Raw genomic sequence first — 11,451 nt, 5'->3', positions numbered from 1 at the left:
GTTTATCATCATGCATATCTTAATTATTATCTCAAGCAAATCTAAATGATTACTCACCTTTGCCTTTGACACCTTCGTTGAGTAAAATAATATATGTAGATTCAAGACTATTATTGAAGCTTAGGAATCTGGCATCTAGAGAAAAGACTGCAATTGGAGAAATTGTATCGCTGACACATACATTTTTCTGTTGGATGTGGAAATTGTGAACCTATGCAGTGGATCACAGCTAATTTCAACTAGCACTGACTGATTTTAAATCATACTGGCCAAACTAAGTGATATATTAAATTTATTTAAACGCCGAATTTTTGTTTAATGGCTTAACCCAAAATATATTACTTCATTTCGAATACTGTGCACAAAGCAATTCATCAATGAAGAACCTTTTTTTTCCTAGGAACTGACCGTTGCACAGTTGCAAAGTTGTTGATTGTAATAAGCTATGGCACTTTTGTTGTATGATTTCTTTTTGTGGAGAATTTATACAGAAAACAAAAAGTAAGAAAATAAATGAAGTAATATTTTTTAAGTTAAAACATTAAAGTAAAATTCGGCGTTTAAATAAATTTAAAATATCGCTTAGTTTGGCTAGTATAATGATTTAAATTTGGGAATAGTGCTGGTTGAAATAAGCTGTGTTTCACTGTATATTGTACTTTTGTGAATTGATGTTCATAACTAACACCAGATCCAGTTAATTATAATATTAAGGTAAATATTTATTAAAAATGTATGTTTCAAATTGTTTTAGGAAGTCTCACCTGCCATTACAGTTGTAAATTACGGTCTGCAAAAGAAAATATTTGTCATTAATAACTAAAACAACAAAATTTAACTCTGCAATAAAAATAAAGCTCAGAGTATCTAGTATTCATTTATTTTGTAAATGATGGGGAATCCGTAGATATTTCATCATATATATATAATATTAGAATATGTTACAATTGACATTCAATAACTAACCTTGTATAACGGGAGATCCAATGATCGAATACATTCGCTTCCGAGACTGAAACTGTACGAAATGTTAACATGTTACGATTTATTCTAATTACAACATAATTAAATTATATAAGAAATATATTTTTATGCGTTCCTTAACAGTTCTCTTCATGGCCTCTAGAAGTGAATTGAGTAAGTTTGACATCATGGTTGTAGAGCTTAATTTTTTAATTTAATTTTCTTTACCAAGTATCGAACCAGTATAGCAGGAAAAAATAGTACTAGTACGCAGGAAAAAACTTTTTGAACAAAACCTCATATTCATTTGAGTTTATGTAGAATCTAATTGTATTAACATTTATAAGTTTAAGTCTACTACTACTCCTTCAGTTAACCAGAGAAAGAATTCTGAAATGAAATTAAAATGTATAAGCATTAATTGAGAATTGAAGTTTTCTACATATCAAAACTATATTAAATAGGATCAGTTGAACAGGTGTATGTTTTCAACATTGTATTATAGTTCAAGAGTAGCAAATAAAAGACATCACTTTGAATTTAACAATATTCTATAAAAAATATACAAAATGCAATATGCCTTACCACTTCATTAGAAATCTTGTGACATTTAAGACGCCTGAAAAGTAAAGAGTAAAGTTTATCAATTGAAGAATTAACAATTACAACTGAATCGTATATAAATGATGTCTCTCAGTAACTTAGGTGAAGTCTCATCAATTGCAAATGTTCAAGAGTAGCAAATATAAAATCATCATTTTATTTTTAGAAATTTGAGAATATTAACGTATACAACTTACCTGTAATTCGACATGGAGAGGCACTTTCCATCACGGATCATTCTGAAATTATTGAACTGAATTATTTAAATGGCCCATCAATAAATGAAATAATTCTTTGTCATTAAATTTCAGGAAATTATTGTTTCATCAATTAAATGGCAGAGACGAAAAATAAATCATCATATTGTAATACATATTGTGTTATTATTATTTACTAACCTTCTATAATCGGAAAGCGTAGTCAAAACTGCAAAGAAATAAAATACCCAAATCCCATACGCGAACGATTGTTTTATCATTGTATATTTTATTCAATGGTTTGAATGCATTGGAAATTTACAATAGCACTCCAATTTAAACGGCCTCTTGCACAGGTGGCTCATAACCTTCTGGACGATCAATGACGGCTCCCTCAGCGGATACCACAGCTTCAGATGTCTTGCCACCACCGTCGCCATGCAGCTCCAGCAGCTTAGACACATCGAAGCGGGGCTTCTTGAGCACTTTGACCTTACGGATATACACATCATGCAAGGGATAAATGCGCTGACAGCTCTTCTCTATATCCTTGGCGATCGAGTCGAGTGCTAGCTTATTAACCAGTTGCTTAAGATCGGCACTGCTCACTTCATTGTTGATAATGTCCGTCATACGACCGCGAATCTTACGGACCTGCGATTGTTGGGCATAGCACGTTTTGCGCTGGGACTGCTGATCCTTGGAAGTGAAGCCAATGCAAAACACGCGCAATAGATATCCATCGATGGTCTTGGCCTCAACGATAGCCTCGATGAGGGTTTGCCATTTCTTGACCATCGATCTGTTTTCAGTATAACCATACAAATATTTTATGTTTAACATAAAGACATACAAAAAAATATATTAAACTAACCTGTACTTGTCTGTAGTTAAATCCATGCCATGGAAATTGCACAGCACATTGCGGTCCTGCACATCTTCAGCGATAAGACGGAACTTGCGAAAAGATCTCTCGGGATCAATATCTTTTTGCAAGTCGGCCAACGACACTTCAAAAACGCGACCTTTCAAATAGTCAGAAGCAATGCGTTGTCCTTGCGTACGATTAACCAAAGTTTTACCAATCTGCCTGGTTTGGAACATGTTTGGAGCCTTAACATCGTACCAATCTTTGCGAGAGAATGGATCCACCACCTTCTTTTTACCACCTTTCTTTCCACCTTTCGAGAGACCCTTATTTTTACCGACCGCCATGGTATACGCCTAAACCGGAAAAGGTCGAAACACGTTGAATGAAATCTCAGGCGTCTTACTAACTATCGTCAGGGTTGCTTCGTTTCACATCGATATCACAAGGCACACTTACACCAAATAACTATAAAATTAACTTTTTGGAACTGTGGAATAGACCGTAAAATGATATCATTCGGTTTAATTTAATTAATAGACATATATATTTTCAGGCACGCTGTATTTTATCGATTATAATAATTAATAATAAAAATGCATGCGCAATACACTGATTTTAAAAATCGTTCTGCTTTAATTTTTGATGATTTTTGTTGATTTTCGCTCCCTATTTGAAATTTGAAGGTAAAACTTTGTTAACTTTTTTTTCGTCAGACCGGCCACACACTACAGTTTATTATTTTCGATTTGTAGCTGTGAAAAAGCAAAAATAAGACTTGATAAAATGTGACAGAACTGAGTGCGAGTGGAAACGGAGCAATTACTCACATAAGTATGATTTCGACCTGCTTTCGCCTTTCTCTCATTTACACAAGTAAAGTTATAAGTTTACTTATTTATTTATTTACTTATATTTTCAAACATAAGCAAACATATTAATTTATATAAGACAACAAAATTAATGTCATCCCTTTCAATATAAAAGTATATATATATATATACTATATGTATATAGTAATAACATTATTAATAATAATAATAATAATAATAATAATAATAATAATAATAATAATAATAATAATAATAATAATAATAATAATAATAATAATAATAATAATATTCTATTATAATAATCGTTTTGAAAACGAAAAAATTGGTGCTCCCGTTTTCACTTTCACAAGATTCTTTCGAATTGCAAATCGAGAAAATTTGTCTTGCCGAAATGAAAAGTAAATGCCTGTTTTTCATTAAATCGGATCTTATTGCAAAGGAAAATAATGACTCATTGGTTTATTGTCGATCTTTTAAGACCGCCACAAGATCAATTAGGCTTGTAATTATTTTTAAAACGACTAATTTCTGACCCCACCTCAAATTTAGAAATAAAATTTTGTCGTCGGCAACAACAATTTTCGAATTGGTGAGCGACCGATTAGTCCGACACAATGAGTTATCGCCTAAGCTGCCATACTTTTGGTGGAATGAAAAGCAAGTTAAAAATACTTGTATAATGAAACGGATGGCATTAAGTTTGTCAAAGTTGGGTAAAATATGTTTTATAAAAATTAATTTATTTAATTTAATTACTTAAGTGCTAAAATTTTATTTAAAAAAATTGTTGAAATCACCGGAATGAAATTCATAAAAAGGTGGTATCCCCATTTTTGTGAGATACAGCTAAATGCCGTTCAACTGGTTTTTTAAAGAATCCTTATTTGCAAAAAGAAAAAGGCAAATATATTTCTTTCAAGAGAAGCATAAATTAATTATACAGGATAAAATTATCCTTATGTGAGTTCTATTCACGCAGGAAATTGAACATACGAAAGGATTTTTTCGCGTTGTTTACTTCTGACCAAGACACAAGTCAGCTGTCTCAGCAGTATAAAATGAAACGATAGGAAAACGATGACCAAAAACTTATGAAAACCGTAGCACCTAAAAACGAAAATATCGGTTATGGTCCCAAAACGAAAACGAAAAGTGAATACCGGAGCATGCCTGTAAGCGCGGAAATACAGTATCGATATGCCTTATATTAAATATTGTTGTGCTATTAATGTTTACCAACATTCCCTAAAAATGTACTGTTAGCTATTGCCTTATAGCCTATTTCCACTGCACCCAAAACCTCGGTTTTTCCGTTCAGGTCGAATCTTTCGTTCGCCCCATGTAAAACCCATATGAAAAAGTCGGTTTTTCTACGTTCGCGAGCTACGTAGAAATAGCGAACGCTCTTTTGGGTTATCACGCGAGATCTTATCGATATGACAACGAAAAGAGCTGACCACTTAACAGCTGACATTTAAGGTATGAAAAAAGAAAAAAAATTTTTTTTCTTTTTAAAGCAAATTATTTATTAGATGAGCTATAAACAACCCGCAAGCCGTCAATATCGAGGAGTGGCATGCCCAAAGCTTTGTTCTTCGAGTTATGCCGTTGCTAAAAGTAAATGTATTTATGTAAATCTTACGTTGCTGCCCGCAATTCTACTTACATACTTACTATTGGCAATGGCCTATACTTCCTCCACTTCGTAAAAATCCTCATCAAAATCTTGCAATTTAAGAAAATTTTACATTCAGCTGCCGATTTTTGCCTATGTATATATACTCATTAATAAACTCAAGCTATCTTACTCTTTCAAGGTCAAATTTGCGACGCAATCTGCTGCTCCTTCTTTGCCTTTCTTTGTGATGTTTTTTTGTGTTTGTGGACAATTTTATATATTCTTTTTACGCTTATTTTTATATTATCATTTTTATTGGCGCTTCTTATAACTATGAGCTTTTACGCATGTACATCTTTGATCTTTGGTGCGCAGAAGAGGGCACGAATGCCGAAAAACTCGGAAGAGTAATTAGTTTGGTAGAAGAAAGCAGAAAGATAATTTAAATACTCTTTTATATATCTTGGATGCTAATAATCAAATTTTAGCACTGTAACTCCACCGGAAGTATTTTGGCGCATTATCTGCATATAAGCCATACTAAGGTTGTATGGGAGCTATAGGATATAGTATTCCGATCTAGACAATTTTTTACTATATATACAAAATATTTTTTAGATTTTTGGGGAAAATTTCATAGCGATATCTCTACGGGAAATATTTATGGCCGCGGCTCCATACAAGCCCAACCACTGTGCAATGGAAACACCAAAACGGGACTTGGACGAACGTAAAAAACTGAATGCAGTGGAAAAAGGCTATTACACATTTCACATGGCCATATCTGTAGAATTAAATATTAAAAAGTCAATAATATAAATAAAAGAGCTTAAAAATATTTATTGCCTTTTTTAATTACACAAATTTTAAGAATAAGTAGAAAACTACAACAAAATAAAAATCTGTCTTTTCCATTGCCATAAATTGTAATTTCGATGATGCAACAAAAGGCTATCTGCGTTCTCTAAATATTGCTTGAAAGGGGCCAATAAAAATATTTGTTTTAGACAAAATAAGAATATTTATTTTGAGTGGGAATCGCAAAATGGCGCCTTATATTAAAACTTAGTAACATCGGTTAATATTGTTTTCGTTCCATTCTATATTTTCATTATTGTAATATTAATTTTGATATATTGTGCTAAAAAGTTTGGTCACATTGTAGATTACTAATCGCATCCATTTCAGTTTTACTTGGTTCGTTTTAAATTGTGTTTGCAGACAAACAAGGTTTTACATAAAATGGATAGAATTCGATGGATACAAAAAATACAATTATTTTGAAAGGTATCATTCTTTTAACATACTTTATAGTGCCACGTGTTAAATTATTTATAGTGACAAGAGTATTCGTCATTTTGAAATGTTACTGATGGGTACGGATTGAACAATGCCTACTACTATTTGTTCTTGATATTTTGGCAAGCAATGGTGTATAAGTTCAAAATATCCATATTTATAATATGTGAACATATAAACAAATAATGTGAATGCTCTTATTTATTGTGTATTGCAGATAAGAAAAATATACATATATAAAATATATAAAAACGGACTTTTATACCATCATCGCTCAATTTCGCTCAGGAATTTGCCTAAAACAAATAAATATTGAAGTACATTTATGCAGTGATTTTTAAAATTACATTAGGAAAAAAAGTATATATATATATAAGTAATGGATCCAAGTAACTTTACGTATGAACATTTCGGGATTCTTGTTCATAATGATGAAGATGATGTTGCCAAATCCCCGATGAGCAGGCTATCAACGTTTCCAGTATAAACGATGGTGAGCTTGAATATTATTATAGTCATTTGACGTTACACTTTATGGTCCATCCATTAATACACAAAAGCAAATAAAACAAAAATTCCTTCCTTCCTATTTAATTGTTTTCATCATATTTCAATGTAATAGTCTTGGGTACAGATGCCATTTGTCAGAATGCTAACATGTTTCTTGAATCACAAAATGACAAAGTTTTCACGTATGTTCAGTCGGATCAGCACAATGCTATTAACAACTATGGAGAGAAATCCTTATTAAAGATAGCTACAAATGTTTGTTTGTCCTCAGCAAAAGAGTAAGTCACTTTTAAATGATTATTTTTATGAATATTTCATTAGTTTCCATTTTAAAATAGGGAATCGAAGTCAAGCGAAAGTAATTTGCAGATGCAAGACAATGAAGTTATGATGATGTTGAAGGCTTCAAAAGCATCTATCGAAGATGTAATAGAGGATGTTCCTCCGCATGACCTTATGAATTATATGCATCAATTACGAGCACATGAAAGCATAAAAAGTCGAACCAGATGTACAGAAGCAATGAATAGAAAAAATATAGCGTTGGTACAATCAGTTAATGGCAAGTCTCGGCGCTGGGAGCAAAAATTGGTACAAATCAAAACAATGGAAGGGGAATTTAGTGTTACAATGTGGGCATCTGGAATGTCGGATGACGAGTACAGTAGCCTTAATGAAAATGTTTCCACCACCGCTGTGTCAACATTACTGATGCCACCTACAAACAAAATAACAGCAAGCGATGAAAATATTCATGAAAATAAGGACATAGTATTACATGAACATGAGCATTTGCTCTATCAACATCAACAAGAGAATTTTCTGCAGATGCACCAACAGATGGCTGCTCAGTTGGCAACGTATACAACTGACAAAATCGTCGATCGCAATTCTAAATTAAGTGAAGAAAGTGAATCGCATTCAAATTCGAATGGACATATTTCTCACGAATGTGAGTTTGTTATTAATGAACAAACGGTTTCCGTGATAGATAAACATCAAGGCGTCAAACAAAGAGATAAGAACTGTGAGCGATTGTCAGAAGTCGCTATGTCGGGATCATTACCCATAGGTAAACTTATATACCAATATGTAACGATGATTGTATAGAAACTTAAAGAATGCATTTTTAATTCATTTAGCAACGCCAGTTGAAAATATTGCAAATGATACAGATGCTTCTGATTTTCCGCTATACGTCAACGATAAGAAAATTGCCTGTCCCCATAAGGGCTGTCATAAATTCTTTCGGGATTCATCTGCAATGCGCAAGCACTTGCATACACATGGACCTCGCGTTCATGTCTGTGCGGAATGCGGAAAAGCTTTTGTTGAGAGCTCCAAACTAAAGAGGCACCAGTTAGTTCATACGGGAGAGAAACCATTCCAATGTACTTTTGAAGGCTGTGGGAAACGTTTTTCATTAGACTTCAACTTAAGGTAATTTTTCTTGTTTTATTATTTTATTTATCACTAACATTAAATATAATTTCACAAACAGAACCCATGTAAGAATACACACCGGAGACAGACCATTTGTATGCCCTTTCGATGCCTGCAATAAAAAGTTCGCTCAGTCTACAAACTTGAAGTCACATATTCTAACACATGCAAAAGCTAAGTATGTTAATTTATTTTGAGCCCAAATAAAGTAAAGTATTAATAATTATGATACTACTATTTTCAGACGAAACCCAAATAATCCACGTTTTGCCACCTGTCCTAGTACGAATGAGCTTTGTACCAATGAAGAAAGTTCTACAAATGTAATTAAAGTCGAGTTACGTGATACTATGTCGGTTAACCAAGCGTCTTTTGTAATGTATGCTGATTAAAATATATGCATATTTTAGTGTGAGAACTATTTCAAATGTATATATACGTTTTATGGTGAATACATTTTAGTTATTCAAATAGTGCTTAAGCGTAATTTAAGACCAATATTTTTATTTACATTATACACGTAGTTTGTCTGTTTGACTAATTATAGATTTAATAAAAATCAGTGAATTGAGTTTCCATTATTAATTCATTAAGAACCAACAATTCAATTAAAAGAAACATGTATACATATATGGGAATTTCCAAATTGGCGCTACGTTATTTACGACAGAATATTACAAAAATAACGACTATCGCATGCACAAAATTAAAAAATATTTTGGTGGAAATTAAGTGAATCGATTCAAAGTAAGGCTGATTTCGCGCGAGAAGCGATGCCATAATAATGGGCGAGAGAGAGCGATAACTCACTGCATATTTTTTCATGTGCAATTGCTCGAGACTCTCGAGTCGAGAGATGTCAGAGTGAGAGCGAAGCGATCGACTGCAAGGCGAGAAAACAGTTTGCATACAATTTTCTCGCTTCAACTCAGAGGGTACAGAGTAATGCAGCTGGCTTCTCGCGCTCACTCGCTAAATCGCTAAATTCCAAACTGGCTAACATTTGTTTTGTATGAATTTGAGAGATCCGTAGTTCTTTATACTTATTCATTATTTTGTATCTCATTTGGTGATATATTACAAAAATTTTGAGTGAAATGTTGCTGGGTACACGTAAACCATAAATCACCTTCTGAATTAATCAAAATACAGTTTCCAAAGTCTGGAAGTGTCCATATGGAAAACCATTTGTCCCATAGAGCTGGGATAATATCGATGCCACTATCGATATATCGAATTTTTGACTTTCTGAGCCACCATCGATAGTTTTTGACACTATCGATGGTGCTGGGCATTTTTCACATCACTGACATTTCAATAAGACATGAGGTTTGGTTGCGGAATTTGGGTAAGAGAAATTAAAAATTGGATATTATATCTTTTCTAATAAAAGTGCATTTTAGCTTAACTTAAATTGAAAGGAGGTGGTGGCTCTAAACATGGACAAGTTTGTGAATCTCAAGAGAAAAGGTAAAGGTTAAAGCACTGTGAAGAAAATGTAGATCCCCTAGAATTCTGGAAGGTAAGTGTTCCAGTTTTCACTAAACATAAGGAAAAACATAAATATCGTTTCTTTTATTTCAGCATAATGAATCTAATTTAAAAAACTTTGTGCCGAAATTTCTATGGGCTCCCGCAACCTCGACTGAGTCGGAACGTATGTTCAGCGCGGCTGGATTCGTCAAAAATAGCGGCAGAGCTTCGCTTAAAGCGAATAATGTGGACATTTTGTTATTTTTGCAGAAAAATTCCTGGATAAAATAATTTTTTGTTTTAATTTTATATCAAAAATGACCTGCATTTTTTATGATCTCTGTTGAAGTTACCTTATAATTTATGTTAATGATAAGATAGAATAATTTTGATCTTTTTTTCTCTTTTTTATAATGTATATAGCTTAAAAACAAAAACCTATGTATGGGAAAAATGAAGTAGATATGACTATACTATCGATACACTCGAATTTTTGCTTTGAAAACATCGAAACTATCGAATGGCGCGACCATCGATAGTATCCCAGCTCTATTGTCCCGATCGACTTAACCATCAATTTAGACAATAGCCTATTTCCACTGCACCAAAAAACTCGGTTCTTTTCCGTTCAGGTCGAATGTTACGTTCGCCCCATGTAAAAACCCATAAGGAAAAAGGTTGGTTCAAAACGTAAAATAACTGAGTGGCACTGGAAATAGGCTATAATACTCTATTTAGACCAAGTGAAATCTGCTTCAATGACGCAGTTCTACGTTGCAAGTGTTAATACCAATACTGCTGCTTATGGGTGAAAACATGAACAAATTTATCCAGATAAAAGAAGAATATTAATAGCAATAAAAAAAATCCATCGAAAATAGGCTATTAAATAAATTATGCTCTTCTGAGAGCATTCAAAAAGTATAAGTATATATACATTTTATTTATTATTCATCAAATGGGTCTACTTCTTTCCGATTTACATCATAATAAGCAACTCGCTCTGCCACTTGATATTTTATCGCGGATGGTCTTCTTTATTTATTTTCGTATCTCTCTGTTTATTTCATTTCATTTTTGACTTTTACTTTTTTCAAAGAATTGCAAAGCAGTTTGAAATACTTTTAAGCCGCCAAAATTGGCAAGTGAATAATCATATGATTTCCATAGATATCGCACAAAGTATACCAACCTTTTCAGAATCATTCCTTCTCTTAACCCTCTAAGCCCCAATTGTAGAAATATTAAAAAAAATATGTTGGATAATATTTTTTAGGGTAAATGATAGCTTTTAATTTAAAATATGACCTCAAGAAGTGTTTACTAATCTTAGTTTACCTGTAAATCGAACAAAGGTAAATAAGTGCCTTAAGGCACTCTTGGGGCTTTAAGTCAATTTTATAACCGCTAACCATAGGGTAGAAGGGTATTATAACTTTGTGCCGGCAGGAAATGTACGTAACAGGTAGAAGGAGGCATCTCCGACCCTATAAAGTATATATATTCTTGATCAGCGTCAACAGCCGATACGATATAGCCATATCCGTCTGTGTGTCTGTCCGTATGAAACACTGGATCTCAGAGACTATAAGAGATAAGAGACTATAAGAGATAGAGCTATAATTTTTGACAGCACTTGTTATG

General features: G+C 32.9%; 2 protein-coding genes across 2 annotated transcripts; one reads left to right on the top strand and one right to left on the bottom strand.

Moving 5' to 3' along the window:
- Positions 1-2,032: 2,032 nt before the first annotated feature.
- LOC133846900 (small ribosomal subunit protein eS1) lies at positions 2,033-3,012 on the bottom strand. Its single transcript, XM_062281612.1, has 2 exons — positions 2,638-3,012; positions 2,033-2,565 (listed from the first exon to the last, which is right to left on the bottom strand). Exons 1-2 carry the CDS (start codon positions 2,976-2,978, stop codon positions 2,100-2,102), a joined length of 807 nt encoding a protein of 268 aa, XP_062137596.1. The 5' UTR covers positions 2,979-3,012; the 3' UTR covers positions 2,033-2,099.
- A 3,597-nt stretch (positions 3,013-6,609) lies between these two features.
- On the top strand, positions 6,610-8,906 carry LOC133846950 (polycomb protein PHO). Its single transcript, XM_062281659.1, has 6 exons — positions 6,610-6,874; positions 7,004-7,169; positions 7,230-7,963; positions 8,034-8,331; positions 8,393-8,512; positions 8,579-8,906. The coding sequence occupies exons 2-6, from the start codon at positions 7,039-7,041 to the stop codon at positions 8,724-8,726; spliced, it is 1,431 nt and encodes a 476-aa protein (XP_062137643.1). The 5' UTR covers positions 6,610-6,874; positions 7,004-7,038; the 3' UTR covers positions 8,727-8,906.
- Positions 8,907-11,451: the final 2,545 nt, after the last annotated feature.

This window comes from Drosophila sulfurigaster, chromosome 4 (genome assembly GCF_023558435.1).
Source record: "Drosophila sulfurigaster albostrigata strain 15112-1811.04 chromosome 4, ASM2355843v2, whole genome shotgun sequence".
Classification (NCBI taxonomy): Eukaryota; Metazoa; Arthropoda; class Insecta; order Diptera; family Drosophilidae; genus Drosophila; species Drosophila sulfurigaster.
Note: the sequence above shows the minus strand (reverse complement) of the source record. Positions and strands in the feature narration are given on the sequence as shown.

Bases quoted from the DNA above. Each gene is read 5' to 3' on its own strand.
- LOC133846900 (XM_062281612.1), bottom strand. From the start codon at position 2,978: ATGGCGGTCGGTAAAAATAAGGGTCTCTCGAAAGGTGGAAAGAAAGGT. The intron at 2,566-2,637 runs GTTAGTTTAATA...TACTGAAAACAG, and splicing joins TTAACTACAGACAAGTACAG to ATCGATGGTCAAGAAATGGC.
- LOC133846950 (XM_062281659.1), top strand. From the start codon at position 7,039: ATGTTTCTTGAATCACAAAATGACAAAGTTTTCACGTATGTTCAGTCG. The intron at 7,170-7,229 runs GTAAGTCACTTT...ATTTTAAAATAG, and splicing joins TGTTTGTCCTCAGCAAAAGA to GGAATCGAAGTCAAGCGAAA. The intron at 7,964-8,033 runs GTAAACTTATAT...TAATTCATTTAG, and splicing joins GTCGGGATCATTACCCATAG to CAACGCCAGTTGAAAATATT.